This window comes from Humulus lupulus, chromosome 2, assembly GCF_963169125.1.
Source record: "Humulus lupulus chromosome 2, drHumLupu1.1, whole genome shotgun sequence".
NCBI lineage: Eukaryota > Viridiplantae > Streptophyta > Magnoliopsida > Rosales > Cannabaceae > Humulus > Humulus lupulus.
Window position 1 is genome coordinate 13,885,629 of NC_084794.1, and position 17,118 is coordinate 13,902,746.

A 17,118-nucleotide genomic window follows, 5' to 3' on the forward strand; every position below is an offset into this window, starting at 1 on the left:
CAGAAAAGCTCTGACCCACCCGAGAAAGGACATCCGATCTGAGCACAGCCCCTTCTGTCCCAGTGGCGCCATCGAGCACGAACTCCTCAATATGAGTTCGGGCCATAGGCAGCTGAACTTTGGAGGTAGAAGGTTTCTTCGGGGGCCGAACAACTGCTATTTGAGTTTCGATCGGAGGAAGTGAGGTGGGCACGGTCGAGCCAGACGCATCAACCTGGACAGTCGGTTCCATGGCTGTGCTCACAGTAGTCTGGGCCGTGGGGGTCGTCTCGCAGCGTCTGGGTACCTTGGACGGTCGATCGGACCTCCCTGGTATCCTCGGACGCTTGCTCCTCTGGGCACCAGCTCCCCTATCGCTAAAGAGCACAGCGTCGAGGTCGGGATTCATGGCACCTGCACAGTTACAATGAGTTAGACAATAATAATAAGTTCGAAAAGATAGGGAAACCAGGTGAAGAAAAAACATAACTGGAACTCTCCCCCGAGCTCGAACTTGGGGACCATGAAATTCCCCCGTCTTCAGAGGAGGCGGGGGGAGTGCCTTCCCTATATGTGGGTGATAACCTCGAGAGGTCCCTATAATCGTTGGTCCCATACTGAACGACTATCCCGTTTCACATCTCGTCCGTGGTGTACATGGTGTCGTATTTCCCGAGCCCACTATCAAACCTATGGACGCAGTCATCTACCCAACTCCATATGTAGAAGTGGTATCTATCCTGTGGGCACGAGACTAACCTATTGGGCCTGTGTTTCAGTAAGGTCGGGGACCACATTCTCGAGGTAAGAAGGACTTTACCTTCATCCGAATCCGAGCTCGAGGCTTCATCATTAGCCTCATTCCCAGACAGCGGGCTCCTTGGGCGAACTGGAAGTGGCGGCCTCGTTTCTCTCCTTGAGGGAAGGACGCCTGTGGGCAGTGGCACCTCTTCCTAGTGTTCGTATTTTTTATAGGACCAGTCATAGGTTGACTGGCCCTCTCCCAACAGCCCACAAGCTTGGAGCTTGCCCTCATGTAATAGGTACGAGAGAGACCTCCTGCCATAAGGGAGTTGGAGCAAGGCCTCTCTGTGCCCCTTCATTGCTTCATCAGGGGTGGGACGCTGAAAATTAGCTGAAAGGCGAAACACATTTCAACTAAATATGGATTTAAGAACTAAAGTCTCGAGCACAGAAATAAAGGTAACGAGAATACTTACGAATCCGCCTGAACGAATAATGTCGAGACGGGGACAGACCATTTGTCCAGAAGAAGGCTCTTTTGAAATCAGGCGGGTGGTTGGGAAGATCCCCAAAAACCTTCGTCTCCTTGGGGTAGCTTGAGAGGTAGTAAAAGCCATCCCCTCCTCGAGCTCGGGAGGGGTTACTTTTTAAACAAAAGAGATATAAAATCTCTTGAGGTGAAGTTCCTTCCCACCTCAGCTCATGGTACAAGGACCTCAGGGCAGACAGCACCCTGTACGAATTGGTGTTGAGTTGGAACGGAGCCAACCCAACGAAATCAGTAAAGTCTTTGAAAAAAGACTTCAAGGGCAGCAACGCTCCTACCCTCATATGTTCTTGGCTCCATGCCGCATATTTCACTGAGGCGTCACGGCCGCCAGGGGCGAAGCAGCTCCATTCTTGACCAGTCGGAGCTCGACATTTCAAGGTGCCTGACAAACCAAGGCCATGGAAAGCCAGGATTTTAGTTATTTGTCTGGTTGTGGTAACCGTGCTCCAGTAGAGCTCGGCCTCGAACATCTCTCTCCTCGGCTGTGAGGAGGAAGGTTCCCCCATTAATGAAAATTTGAGCTCTCCGGGGGGGTATGCGACAGTAACCTTTAAAGCAGGATCGAGAGGAATCGGCCTAAGGCCTGAATTAGATTCCGGATAGATGGCTTCCCAAAGAACTCTCCTCTTTCCCTCGATGACTTCGTCTATCTGACTGCGGTAATGAGTTCGAATGTCCTCTTGCTCGCGCGCAAGCTTGTATTCTCTTATTCAACGTTGATTCCGGGCGAACAACGATTTTGGGCTCGGAGATTTTGGCTCGTAAGGGATTGCCTGCGATGACCCCCACCGTCTTTCCAGATTCTGTGACATCTAACAAGAAAGAAAAAATGGTGAGGGCCATGCATACAAGAATCACGAGCTCGATGGAATGAGCTCGGAGATTTAGGAACGAGACAAACTAAATATTAAGACCCTTATTGAGGAGTCAGGGGTGTGTATTCCACGAAAAAGAAAAGGAGCGTGGATAATTTTTTGAAAATCCCGAAATTCAAGGGAAAGAAGAGTGGCGGTTAACCAGGAAAAGCGTCTTTGGGTTTCGTGCATTTATCAAGGCCCATGTTTTTATCCGAAAACTTAGTGTACAAGAAACGTTGCCTAAAAATTTCAAAACCCAGAAAAATTGGAACCTCATTCAAACATCAAAACTGGGTATGAACCAGAGATGTAAATCCAGGATGGAAGTCCAAAAATTATAAGAGCTTATCTGATCAAAACCTCCTATCGTATTATGCTAAGAGCGTAAACTAGTATATACACATACACAGCAAGAACAATTTGAATAAAAACTGACAAAATGGGAAACAGAGATTGCTTACTTACACAATAATGGCGACTGCAGAGAGATTGTTGATTGAAGAAGAGGTTGCAAATAGGAACTCACTGACTCGAACAGACCAGGATTCTTTTGTTTCTTTGGCCGAGAAAACATGCCCAGAATGAAAACTTTTTGTGAGGAGGTCTCTGGTTTCTTTTTTTCCTTTTTTCTTGCTCTTGGTAAGCGAAGGTGAAAATGAAGACGAAGAGTAGGGTCTTATATATATAGGTGGGAAAAAAGGAATTAATCTGGAACGTTGAACAAAATCCTTGCAAAATCCAACGTTCAGGGATCAATGACAAGATGGCGCCGAAAAGGTGTCAGACGGACGATCGTGGGCGTGTTTCCAAGGTACTCAAGTACCAACAATGAGCAATGCCCAATTGACGCGTGTCCATTTTCAAGAGTGTATGACGGTACAGTTCTCAAAGAAAGTAGTTCAAAAGTTTCCTTCTCTTAGGATTCGAACAAATACTTTTGAGGGGGCAAGATGTTATACCCAGATTTCGAGCTATGTTAATTATGACCTCGAAAGTTGGATTCGCAAATCAGTGGACCCATAAGTTTGGAAACATGCTCCAGGATTGTATGTCGAGCTTGTAGGATATAGACGACCTCGAGTATGGTGACCTCGAAGTATTCATGATCTCGGAAGATAGCTCCGGGAACACACTCATCTTCGGGGACGACTTCGGATCAGGGGTCCCGAGCTCGACGAATACGTACGATCTCGAAAGCTGTGTGGCCTCGGGAGATATTTCTAAGCTCGATAGATGACGGGAAACCTGGGAGGCTAAAGCCTTAGAGATATACGATAACCACCTTGAATATCTATAAGTGTTATAAATATGGGATGTAATCCTCATTTATTATTGTAAATCCCCTAGAATCGTGAGATATTATTTGGTATTATACATCTCCTGGTCTTCAGAGGACGTTTCCTTGTATATCTGATTATAGGCATTTAAAGCCATTAATTTTATTTATACAAAAAGAGTAACTACCCAAAATATGTGGGATAGTATTCTTTAGTCTTCTCTATAAATAGAGAAGCCATGCACCATTGTAAATGACCGAAATTCTGATCCTTGAGAGAAAACTCTGGAGAATTCATTCTTGAAGACTTCCTAGAGATAATCTTGAGATTAATAACAAAGACTTGTGGACTAGGCAGATTTAACTGCTGAACCACGTAAAAATCGTGTGTTTTCATTGTTTTATTTGAATTGGCCATTTTCAGTTATCGTTTACGTGCTCTTCTTTCACTGTTTGAGGAAAAACGGCGTCAACACCATCTTTATTGTATATTCCTAGTTTTTAGGTGATTAGTTGACCTAGGTTATTTGTATAACTTTGTCTTTAATTCTTTAGTTGTAATCTACCTATTTATAGGCAATATTCTTTCATGAATAATATAACGATTATTCAGAAATTTACAATTCCCAAAATCTGAAATATTTAAAAAAAAAAATCAAGTTTAAGTGATCTATACCTGTTTTGAAGCTTGAAAATGTTTTATAATCCTCCATAAACGTTCAAAAAATGCAACAACAAAAAAACAACCTATAAAACATACATTAAAACCCCATTAAACCCAGTAACAATTTCTTCATTTTTGCCCTAAAACGTCAAAGTAAATTAATTTTACGAATATATACATGATTTAAAGCATTAATAGTAAAAGAAAAAAAAAACACATTAAAATGGTGAGAATGATGATTACCGTGGCTAGGAAGAAGGTTTCTCTCGTTCTCGCGCACGTTTGAAAATGTGGGAAATGAGGTGAATGAAGGGTCGGGGGAGAAGTTAGAGGGGAATGAGACTTATTCTCTATGGTTTTTTAAAAAACAAAATAACATAGTATTATTTTAGGCGGATATTAAATGTGATATTTGAGAGTCATTTCAACATTTTTTCTGCGCTTTTTATTGAAGCTTGAAACAAAAATTGCAAAGAAAGCCTATATTTGTAATGTAATGCCCTACTTCCTTAGAGCCGTTACAGGTGAGTTTAAAAACGTGCTTTCAACTCGCTAATCGAGGTTTTAAGTCAAACAGTGTAATTAAGCCATAAACAAAGGAAAAATTTAGAAATTAACTCCATAACATTGAAAATCATAAAAGTTTGACACCTGGGATCCCAAAATACAGTTTAGAAATATTTACAACATAAAAATAGAACCAAGTCGGCTAAACGACAAAATATAAGTTCATTTACAAGCATCTCCCAAAATCCTCTGGCTGTGGCGGCCAGGCTGGCCAAACATGTACACGCCGCCTCACGCCTGTTGTACTCATGGTTGGTTGACCTTCTCCTTACCCTTACCTGCACCACAGAGCATCTATGAGCCAAAGCCCAGCAAGAAAACCCACAAACAAATAACATATGCAACACATATATCAAACATATAAATAGGCCACCAATGGGCTAAACACATACGACCTAGCCGTCCCAGGCGTGTAACAAGCCTTGGGTTCGCGGACCACGCCGTGAGGATATCCCAGGTATCCTTTTAGGGACTCGCCCTGGCAACTCGCACTCCACGTGCTCAATGCTGCTCCTGGCCCCTTGCCGTTCTCGGCCTTGCACTCAACGTGCCCAACACCGTTCCCGGCCCTTCGCTGTTCTCGGCCTACATCGTTCTCGGCTCTTGCCGATCATTAACATGATATCATACATAGCATAACAAGCAAGTACATAATTCTAGCATAATCAGTTAAAGGGCTTCACCCCGCAGTTCTAACATATTGGGCTCAGCCTTGCATACCAGTTCCATTCAAATACATTGGGCTCAGCCCTAAATACAAGCTCTATGGGAACGAGGGTTTTCTTACCTGAGTCCCGAGCTCTCCGAGCACCGATGCCCCGAGCACAGTCCTTTAACTTGAGCCTCGCCGAAACCCTAGTCACAACACATTAACAATATCCATCCATCAAGTTCTAATCCAATAAATAACTTCGAGCCATAACCCTAACCTTCGGGACCTTGAATTCTATCAATCCGGGTGATAAAATCCATCCCGAGCCTTACCCATTGAGTTCCCAAGCCTAAACACTCTTAAAAACTCAAACTGGCACTAAGGGTCGCGGCCCCACCCTCAAGAGCCGCGGCTAGCCTCAAAACAGAGGCTAGCACACCCCTGCAACACACACTGGCCGCGGCACGCGCACCAAGCGCCGCGGCGCGCATGAACTCCTCGGCCACCCTCGGCGCACCCATCCTAGGGTCGTGGCCCTCATCACCGAACACAGATTTTCTCACCATTGTCCACACCTTAATCAAGCCAATTCACCCAAAACTCAACTATCAAACCCATATAATTAACACATATATTCCAGCTCAATAACAACTCAATAACAACATCAAATCCCATCAAAATCTGCTCCAAAACCCAACTAAAATACCCAACATAGATCAATCTTAACTAACATGCATACTCTAACAAACCAGCAACAATTCTCAACATAATCCCCATAATTAGAGCTTACCTTGCTGAATTAAGCTTCAGAACCAGTTCCCTATGCTTCAATCTTCAAGCTTCAAGCTCCCTTAAATCCCCCAGCTGAAATCCCTTAGCTTTAAGTTAGTTTCCCTTAAGTTTCCCTTTGAGTTTGCCTTAGAGAGTGAAGGAGAGATGAAGATGAAAGCTATTTCAGATAAAAAAGAATGTGTATGTCGGTTTCCCTAAAGTTCTAAGTAATTCCTCCTTTTTGTCTTACTTAACTTAAGTCTAAAGGGTTACCTCAAGGCTCGGGGTACCAAAACGTCCCCGAGGGCAAAATGGTAAATTTCCCCAATATCCCGCCTAGACATTCTATCCTCAAATATATCTCCAAATATTTATTTTCATATCCCGATAACCCCATAACGCACCTAGTACCCAAATTACCCCTCGAGTCGCCCCGAGTCGGATTCTCAACCCCATTTGTGACTCTCTGGCTAACCGCTCACCAGGACTGTCTCGGACCGTGCTGCACAGACATATCACATATATATAACATTTATCACATTTATCACACTTATGCCCCTAATACCCAGACGGGGCCCACATGTGCATCTAACCCCATTAAACATGCATCAATATCATATATTCACATAAATCCACATATTAGCATATTAAATTACTTATTGCCCTCCAGGCACACTAATTAAGGCCCTAAGCCCGATTAGCTAATTTGGGTCGTTACATGTAGTACTAGTGTCAATAAATGATGATAACTTATAGAGAAACAAATACTAGTTTAAGAACTGAATTATAATAAAAGAAAGCACAAAAATTTATAATGGTTCGACCAAAAAAATTGGTAATGATCTATGTATATTTGACATTTTTATTAAATGATTCTCATACCGAGATGAACTAAATTCAATTGAGTTTCCCAAACTTGACAAAATAATGAGATTCAGCGAACTTTTGTGTATGAAAGCGTGCATGAAAAATAAATGATAAAGCAAGTCTTATATTTATATACTTACTGACCCTACATGATGAGTCGTGGGACTTACATAACTTTTTAGGCCTTCTTATCACGAAATATACAAATAATCATTTAAAGATACAATTAAAACTATTGTTTTTTAAATAAGCTCGTCGGGTGCTATGTTAAGTACTTTGTACTCAACCAACAATGCTTCAATAAGGGAATGTAGCTGCTTGGGTAGGATTAGTTCTAACACGACCAATAACATTGTAGTTTTATGATGATGCTTAACCAAAAATTCTTTTCATTCTCGATTGCCCTGACCAATGTTAATGTCGTTTGATCTTTCTAATTGCCATGCATCCATTATAAATTCCACATCATCAAGTTAAATTTTAGAGACAACACATATAATTTCTAAAATTACAATGTATTCTTATAAATGGTCATTCATTAAAATTTTTATACCCATTTTCTAGAATAACAAATTAAAGAACTACAAGGAACTTCATTAGTCATGAAAGAGGTAGCAAGTCAAATTTATTGAGTGCAGTTGCAGTTGCAATTTCAAATTCACTTCAAACTTTCTTTAAAATTACTTAAAGTAATCAATATCATCTTAATTGGATTCAAAACATGCTCATTTGTACCAAATGATTGTAATTAAGAGATTATTTTTATAGTTTTGGATGAGTCGAACTCAAATACTAAAAATTCGACATAAGTAACAATAATATTTAATATTTAAAATTTGAAATTTTTATTTAAGATTAACAATGTGAATATGTTTACACTACTTATTGTAGGATAATACAGTTTGTTAAAAAGAATATTTTTCTAATTTTTTTTTATAGATATAAGGCGAAAAAAGTCTTTTAATTTTTAAAGATCGTTCTACTCATAACTTCAAATCAAATATGTTGGATCCTTTTTACTTATATTTTACACTATATTTGGTAGAGAGAAAATAATAGTAAATGAAAATAGGTGGAGGGAAAGAACTAAAGGGAGAGGTGGAATCACTTGTTTGGTAAGAGTGAGAGATGAAAGGAAAATGAGAGATGGAGGAAGGTCTCCCTCCAAATCCACAAAATTTCAATTCCTCAAAAAAATGGATGAATCAAAAAAATAAAATAAATAAATAAGTAGAATGTGATATTTGTCCTTAAAAAAATTAATACATATTTATGTTAAAAAATGATAATATGTTAATTTTAATAATTAATACCAAACAACATAGTAGAAAATTATTTCATCTCCATCCATTATACTCTACTTCCTTTCTAATCTCTCAATTCATCTTACTCTCATTCTTTCTTACCAAATATCGTGTTAGTGTAGTGTGGCCGCTGCCCATCATTAACTATAACCAACAATCTATGTCGCAACATCCTATTGAACCAAAATTATTATTATTATTATTATTTTATATTAATTTATTATTTATAATCTAAAATAAGTAAAATCTCTATAAAAAAAACAAAAATAAAATACTAAAACGGTTTAAGTAAATTTAATTAGATTATTAAGAAAAACTCAAAAATAATTTTAATTAATCAGTTTCGTAACTGATTAATTAATAACAAAACTAAACATAATTAAACCATAAAATATTCAAAATGATAAAATAAAAACTAAATAAGATTTCCTAAATCCAAACAAAAATTTAACACTGAAAAAAAAAATTAAAAGCAAAATTATTTTCTTCAAATATTCATCATCTTCCTCACTATCAACTTATTCACAAATACAAAACCCACAAAGTCAAATTGAACCAGGGCAGCTTAGCTTGGGCACCAAGCCATATAATAACTTGGCCTCCAAGTTGGCCAAACAGCTTGTTCAACAAGCTTCACCAACGTTCTATTTCCACGTGGCACCACATTTATATATATATATATATATATAAATAATTCACAGCTTCTCATCTTCATCTCCACGTTTGGATGGAGCAGTAGTACTAAAGCTACCAATACAAGGTAATCTTTTCCTACTGCTTTGCATTTGAAATCGTGTATGTTTTCTTCCTCGTGTCACATTATAATGTATATAAATTTATATATATATATATATATATATATCACAGATTAGTAGTATTGTTATAGAAGAATCGCCATGAAAAGAGCAAGGAAATCATCAGCTCTCGGCACTGAGAACTCTAACCCTACCCAACTGATTCAAAGTTTCTCCATAAGCGACCTTCCAAGCCGCATCCTTGTAGGAATTTTTCTAACTCTGCCTACCAAAAGCATTGTTTTCTGCAAATCCGTATGCAAGAAATGGAACACACTGATTTCCAATCCTCACTTCTCTAAGTTGCACTTTGCCCAAGCAAAGCCCCAATTTTTGCTCCGAACTCGTGACTCGACCCGAAGCTCCAGAACTCTGTTCTTGGTTGATATCGAAGAAAATGGGACTGGTTTTAATCGAGAGAACGAATCTCATACCCCTAATAAACCTTCCATTATACTAAATACCAAATTGAAAATCCCACTACGCAATGCCGAAGTTCTGCTTAATAATAATAATAATGACGAGGGTCCCAACAATAAGGGGAATCGTCGCCTTAAATTGAAGCCGAAAGATCACAATTACAACATCGTGAACTCGTGCAAAGGCTTGCTTTGCTTGTCTGAACACTCGCGCAACGACCCGGTTGCGGTGGCCAATCCCGTCACCGGCGAGTTTGTAAAGCTTCCTCGGACTTGTAATGATTTAGATTGCAAGACTTTCGTTGATTGTGGATTAGGGTTCAGTCCAAAGAGTAAAAAATTCAAAGTGGTTAGAATTTTCTCTGGATATACAGCAGTGACTGAACGTGTTGTGAGGCAGAGTTATGGTAAAACAGTCGCAGAGGTACACACTCTTGGGACAGATTCATGGCGTAGTGTCACTGGTGCTGTTCCATATTCGTTTAAGAAGCTAGCATTTCCTACCTACATCAATGGAGCTCTCTATGCTTTTTGTATCAACAATAAGGAGTCAGATTGTATCGTTTCCTTCTTGTTCGACAATGAGCAATTCGAGCCGGTTCCTCTGCCGCCTCAGTGGAAGTGGAGGCCTAAACGGAGGAATGTGAGCATGGGAGTTTTGGGTGTTGATCAGCTTTGCGTGTGTGATACTTCTGATGTTGAAACCACTAAGATTTGGGTGATGAAAGATGATGGTGTGAGCAAATCTTGGACTCAGTTCTTTACTATTTATACTGATTGGCCTTGTGGCTTGTGTCAACCTCTAAATCACTTTAAGAATGGAGCTCTTTTAATGTTCAGTAACTGTTTGCAAGAGCTAATTTACTCTGACCAAAAACACTTTAGAGACAAATATCTTGGGATTCATGGCCTTAAATCGAGATATGAGGCCATAGTTCACACTCCGAGCTTTGTTTCCCTCAAGGACATTGTGGTTGGGCCTAGGGGAACTGTTGACATACTTAATATCAATTCAAGGTATGCATCTGCATGTCTATAACATTTTGTTTTTGTGGCTTTGCCGTTAGATTACGATTTCGGTACTAGTGCATTGTTTCATAGAATTTGCCTTCCAATATTTTATTTTGAGTCACCAATTATCTTACTGTTCACAAGTCACTTACTTTGCTCCATTTTTTTTCTTCATGTTTTACTATTAGCGAGAAATAGAGGTAGTGTTTATTATCATAAAACTATATATATGTGTGTTTATACAGATTAGTATATTACTAATAATCTTAAGTACTACTATGACTATAACAAAATCACTAGACTATTAAATTGCAATAATTAAATTTTTCTCTATTAATTTTGACCAAGTAATTGGGGGAGCACCACAAATAGTGTAATAGTGCTTATTTAATTATGGATAGAATAGACACATGAATACATAACAGGCTTATGACTCTCAATGCTGATTCAGATGTGGGAAATTAAAACTGCAAGGGGAGACTAAAACTCATTACTTGGTGGAACAACATAAAGAGATGGGACCTCTTAATTGCTCTTCTAACGAAGTTGAAGTAAAGTATTGGACCAAGCACTTTTGGTCGAAGTAGTGATGAGGTATTTCGACTATGAAATTTTAAGCTTCATTTTATGTGGAAGATGTTGGAAGTTTAGATATAAATATAGATGCATATATAATATGTATAATTACATTGATAGAATTAGAAGTTGATGTTTGAAGTTAATATATTATGGCCCTTAACTTCTGTTGTATTTTGGATAATACCATCCATGCCTACTTGGATTCAACTCTTACCGTTTTGTTTTCTACAAACTGACATTTTGGGATATTGTTGGTATTTTCCAATGCAAGTTTACTAATACAATAGCTTACATTAATCTTCTCTAGAGCTCTTATCTTTTGATCAGTTGAAGCTCCAGTATTTTCTGTTATACCTTAGAATGAGAAAGAGCTGAAAAGTTTATAAAGAGAACAAATTGGTAGGAATATTCTTGTTCGATACAAATTTACTTGCTGAAAATGTCTTCAAAGTTGATCCGAGTTGAGGCTGCGATTGGGAATTTTGAGGCCATGGCCTCAAACTTGACCATGGCCGCCATGGCCTCATTCTCGACCATGGCCCCATGTCCTGAAGCTTTATAGCTAAACCCGATTGTTGGAGCTGCAAAGCCATTTGTTGGGCCGCAGCTCCAGCACATTAGTAAGTTGGGTTTTTGTTTATCATCATAGGCAAATGATATTTGATGGCTCTTGTGTAAGCTTCAAGGAAATGGATGATTAGTTTATTGTTATTGTAGGCTATTGACTTTGTAAATTACGTGTGAGAATAAGGATTAGAGTAAGTGAGAAGGTTTGATTGTTGATAATGGATGAAAGAGTGTCATCTTGTGTTGTGAAGCATGTCAATTCTTGGCCGAGTCACGTAAATTTTAGCGTTGTTCTTTATTTGTTAATTTTTGTTCCTTGTGTTATTCTTTGGTTTGTGTTTTCAGATTTGGTCTTGTTTTGTGATTTTGCTGTAGTTTTTTAAGGATCTAAATCACCATCTTCAAAACAATTTCCATGTTATTATTTTTGTCTTTTAGAGAATTTTAAATTTCTTCTTTTGTTAATTACAGCATAATAGTATTTTATTTATACACAATGATTTGTAATTAATTTTAATCACACAATTCAAAATATAAAAGTATGTGGAGTAGATTCACTTGACAATATTAGTGGCTAAAGAATTAATTACAATATAAGAAGAATTTACTTCTATTTTCTAAATGTATAAATGCAATTCTATACATACATAATTTACTAAATTAGTAATTATGTCTATATTTACACAAATTATGTTTAATATAAATTCTTAAAATATAATGCATCAATTTTATATTATAAATCACATGAAACATATCAAAGAAAAGAAAAACGGAAATAAATAAGAGGGTCAGAGAATTGCATGACAAAAGACAGGGGGAAAAAAACAAAAGAGTTTTTTTTAATCCATCTATTTCTTATTTTTAATATAACAATATATGGTTTCTCTAGCTAGCAAATTACATATGCTACATGAGGCCTAAATCATTTCAGTTTAAACAACCACTAATATTAGTAAACAAACAACACATGTATATAGATATATTTGTACTCAACAACATATATATATATATATATAAATACATACAAACAAAACAACTACTCGAGAAAGAAGAAAATGTATGTGTGGAAAGGAGTGATTGTTGTTGTTTGTATAATAAGCATAATTGGATGTAGTAATGTTGAGTTGATTGATGGAAGAAGTATTGGGTATGGAGCAATTACAAGAGATGAAACTCCCGGGTGTAGCGTCAAGCATCCTGAGAACTGCAGGACAAGGCGACGTCCCGATAACCCTTATCAAAGAGGTTGTTTGGAGGGGGAACGTTGTCGACAACGTGACCCACACAATCCCACGCCCATAAAACGACAACCTAAAAAAGATTGATCACCATCACCATCACCATCACCTTCACCCTCGTAAAGATTATAATTATTCTTTTTTATAGTTCATCATATATATATATACATGTAATAAAAAGATATGTTAATGTACTATATATATTTCTATTTGATCATGTTTTTTTCTTTCTTTCATGTGAATGATCGCAAAGATACATTCAAATATATATATATATATATTTCTTATAATTTTATGGTAAAAACAATGGCAAGAGAACTTAAATATGTCTTTTTTCACAAACAACAACTTTTCTTCTCAACACGTACGACTAAGTTCTATACTCAAATTATTATTGCATCGACAAATAAGAAGTCAAGACCCCAGACTTGGACATCGTAGTTTATACTTTATATTAAAAGTGAGAATAAGGATAGATAGATTGGTACTATTCTCAAGTTTAGAAAATATTTTGTCCGATCACATGTAAAAAGCATAATTTTCAAATGTTTCAAAATATAATCGTAAAAATTAATTAAATAAAAGGTCTGATATATTTTCAAATTTCGCTTATTAAGTAATAAGTAAGTATTAATGTTAAAATCTCTAATAGAAATTTATTAGGCACAAGTTAAAAAGTCCAGCTTTAATATAAATAAATAAATAAATTCCCGCTTTATTATATTTTCCCGCCAAGTAGGGGAGAGCATATATAATAATAACGTTATGTAAACCATTTTCATCATCGCCTTTTCATTTTCTCTATATTTCTGCGAACCATTCTGCTCTCTATTGCCTCTCTGAGTCTCTGGTAATCTTCTCAACCGCTTCTATTTTTCATTTCCTCATATGATGATGATCTACTCACAACCATGCATTTTTTTTTTATTTTATTCATTATTGTTTTTTTAATAATTTCTCTTCTACCATTTCTTTGGTTTTTGTATGTATTTGTCAATCTATTTATAGTGTACCTAAATCTGATGTATCTATATATATAAATATATATAATTATATGTGTGTGTATTTATATAAATTATTATATATTTACATGTATCGTTGATGTGTAGAACAATGGTCGTGAAAAGAAAACGGATATCACTAGCTCGTGACACCGAGAAGAGTAGGCTAGATGAGTTCATTCAAATTTCGGGTTCTTCCTTAATCGATCTCCCAAACCGCATACTTGTTCAAATTCTCCTTGCTCTTCCCACTAAGAGCATTGTTTTCTGCAAATCCGTATGCAAGAAATGGCGCAATCTGATCTCGAATGCTCAGTTCGCTAAATTGCACTTTGCTCTTGCGAAGCCCCAATTATTGGTTCGGACTCTGGATTCGATTCGAATTTCGAGAACTCTGTACTTGGTTGAGCCTGATGTTCAAGATGGTCCTGGTTTCGATTTAGATTGCTGCTCGTGTCGGTGGAAAGAGAACGATAACAGTTATTGTCACATAGAACTGGATGCCAAGTTGAAGATCCCACTGCGCAATGCCGAAAGTGTTCCAAAAACCCAAGATGATTTTGACTCGAAGCACAAGAAGCGTTGCCTTAATTTGAAGCCAAAGGATCATAAGTACAAGATTGTGAATTCTTGCAATGGGTTGCTTTGCTTGTCTGAGCCGTCGCGCAATGATCCCATTGCGGTTTGTAATCCAGTAACCGGAGAGTTCGTAGACCTTCCACCGAGTACTTGTGATGACGAAGATCTCAACGGTGGCATTGATTGTGGATTGGGATTCAGTCCAAAAAGTGGTCAATACAAGGTCATTAGAGTTTATCAGAGGAACACTTACGTTACACGTCCTGAGAATCATTATGATACCTCTTTCAATTATACCAACTCATTTGCAGTGGTACACACTCTTGGGACAGATTCATGGCGTAGTGTTGATCATGCTCCTCAGTCATCTTACAAGCTTGGATTTCCTACCTATCTTAAGGGAGTTCTCTATGGGCTATATGTCAGACATGGGGGACGAAATTATATAATTTCTTTTAATTTCGACAATGAGCAATTTGAGCTACTCGATCTTCCACCTGAATGTTGGGACACATGGAGGAATATGAGCATGGGAGTTTTACGGGGTGATCTTTGCATATGCGATGGTTCTGATCTTTCCATGAAGATTTGGGTACTGAAAAGATTTAGCACTGTTAAAAAATTCTGGAAGAAATTGATTTCCATGCACTGTGATTGGCCATATGGTTTATATCAACCTATTCATTACTTCAATTCTGGAGATCTTTTGATGTTTCGTAACAATACGAGTGGATTGATCTACTCTAACTCAAATGGCTTCATAAACAAATATCTTGGGCTTTGTGGCCTTAAATCGAGGTACGAAGTCATAGTTCACATTCCGAGCTTTATTTCCCTCAAGGACATTGTGGCAGAAAACAGTAATGTTGAGATTCTTAATGTCAATACAAGGTATGGCTGTGTTTATTTACTAGATTTTGTTTTCACTATCTTGTACCTTTCTACTTTGATTATTTTCATTACTGTATATTCTTGTTGTCCTTTATATGAACTAGTGATCTTTTTTTGGTTCTATCTATACTTTTTTAAGTTCCTAACTTACCTTACCCTATCCTACTTGACTGAAGATAACTGAAGGTTTTAGACCTGAAGAAAAACAACACCTCTTAATATAACTTTGTGAGTTGATTAGAATTTGGGGAGTGTTCATTGTATGCATATGTATGTGTTAAGGTTGACTACTAGCCTTGAGTATCACTATCACTACACAACAAAATCCAATTGTTCAAAGATGCAGTTGATTTGTTTCTCTCTATTTTTTACCAAGTAACTTCAAATCTACAAGTTATTTTTTGATTCACAATGTTGATACAGATGTGGGAAGTTGAAACTGCCAGGAGAGACTAAAGCCCTCTTTTTGGAGGGACAAGATGAACTAGATGGGTATCTTGACCACTCTTCTTACGAAGTTGAAGAAGACTACTGGACTAAGTACTTGTGGAGGAAGCATTGATGCAATCTTTCTAGTGTGCTTGAAAGTCTAGGTGAATAGAAGCTGATGTTTAGAGTGGAAATACCTTTATTTTCCTTCTATCTTTTTGTCATTTTGGAGATATATGCTGTGGATTTCCCCCTCAGAATGGCTTGAATTTTGTACTTTCTTAGAATCTCAACACTTGTTTTGTTGGATGTAATTGACGCTGGTTTGTTGTAAGTGTAGTTTCACATGAGAAATTACTTGCAATGTTTTATGCCAAATATTTTGACAAGTCACTTTTTCAGAACTCGAATAGACGTGCTTATCTAGTTTAATTGTAAATCAAATGTGTGTTAGATGATATAGTTAGTCTTGTTTTGTTTTACCAGTTACTTCTCTTAACTGTTTGTAACAGTATTCAGTTGTAACTCACTTGAGCTGTTATGTTTTGGTTGTAACTGACTTTGTGTATCATATTTTCTATAAATAAGACAAGTCTAGCTCAGATCACTTACTGGATCTGAAGCATTTTACTCAAAACACTTTTTTTGTTTACATGGTATCAAGCCAATCGATCCTCTTCACTTTCTTGATCTACATTCTTGCCCTCTTCCATGGCGACCAACAACACCCAAGATTCTACCACTGTCCCAAATGTCCCTACCAACACTACAGAGGTCTCTACTTTGACATTTTCAGCTCTCACAACACAACAACAATTTGTGGCTCTTTTGCAAGCTCTCAGTCATGCTCTTTCTGTCAAATTGATATGCACCAACTTCTTCCTCAAATGGAGAATGTCATTTTTGCCAATGGCATTGAAAAGTTTCTTGATGGCACATCTATTCCTCCTCCGCAAACCATTGATGGCACCACTGGTCTCACTCCGGACTACCTCACACGGAGATGGAAAAAACGATTGATTTTGAATTGGCTCTTCTCCTCTCTCACTCAAGAAATCATGGCTCAAATTGTAGGTCACTCCACTAGTGCAACTGTTTGGAAAGCCTTGCGCCAGATCTACTCGTCTTCCTCCAATGCTTGACTTATGCAACTCCAACTCTAACTGCAGACAATCAAAAAAGGAGCCCTACCCATGATTGATTACATCCTCATTGATCAGCTTGCTGCCATTTCTGAACAGATACAAGACCAAGTTCTCTATCTTCTTGCTGGCCTCAGCGCTGATTACAACTCTGTTGTGGTATCTGTCACCTCCAAATCATAAGGAGCCACTTTCAATCATGTTGCGAGTTTGCTTCTTGCCTATCAGACTCGGCTC

General features: G+C 37.7%; 2 protein-coding genes across 3 annotated transcripts; both read left to right on the forward strand.

The window, feature by feature from the left end:
• The first annotated feature begins 8,904 nt into the window (after positions 1 to 8,904).
• Positions 8,905 to 11,851, forward strand: LOC133817336 (F-box protein At3g07870-like). Of its 2 annotated transcripts, XM_062249829.1 has the most exons (3): positions 8,905 to 8,991; positions 9,099 to 10,461; positions 10,907 to 11,851. In XM_062249829.1, exons 2-3 carry the CDS (start codon positions 9,128 to 9,130, stop codon positions 11,040 to 11,042), a joined length of 1,470 nt encoding a protein of 489 aa, XP_062105813.1. In that variant the 5' UTR covers positions 8,905 to 8,991; positions 9,099 to 9,127; the 3' UTR covers positions 11,043 to 11,851. The 2 variants fall into 2 exon arrangements, with proteins under 2 accessions (XP_062105813.1, XP_062105812.1); XM_062249828.1 differs by lacking the exon at positions 8,905 to 8,991 and having other exon boundaries at positions 9,071 to 10,461.
• A 2,063-nt stretch (positions 11,852 to 13,914) lies between these two features.
• On the forward strand, positions 13,915 to 16,319 carry LOC133815848 (F-box protein At3g07870-like). The gene is made up of 2 exons (XM_062248635.1): positions 13,915 to 15,310; positions 15,734 to 16,319. The coding sequence occupies exons 1-2, from the start codon at positions 13,941 to 13,943 to the stop codon at positions 15,870 to 15,872; spliced, it is 1,509 nt and encodes a 502-aa protein (XP_062104619.1). The 5' UTR covers positions 13,915 to 13,940; the 3' UTR covers positions 15,873 to 16,319.
• Positions 16,320 to 17,118: the final 799 nt, after the last annotated feature.

Bases quoted from the DNA above. Each gene is read 5' to 3' on its own strand.
- LOC133817336 (XM_062249829.1), top strand. From the start codon at position 9,128: ATGAAAAGAGCAAGGAAATCATCAGCTCTCGGCACTGAGAACTCTAAC. The intron at 10,462-10,906 runs GTATGCATCTGC...ATGCTGATTCAG, and splicing joins ATACTTAATATCAATTCAAG to ATGTGGGAAATTAAAACTGC.
- LOC133815848 (XM_062248635.1), top strand. From the start codon at position 13,941: ATGTGTAGAACAATGGTCGTGAAAAGAAAACGGATATCACTAGCTCGT. The intron at 15,311-15,733 runs GTATGGCTGTGT...ATGTTGATACAG, and splicing joins ATTCTTAATGTCAATACAAG to ATGTGGGAAGTTGAAACTGC.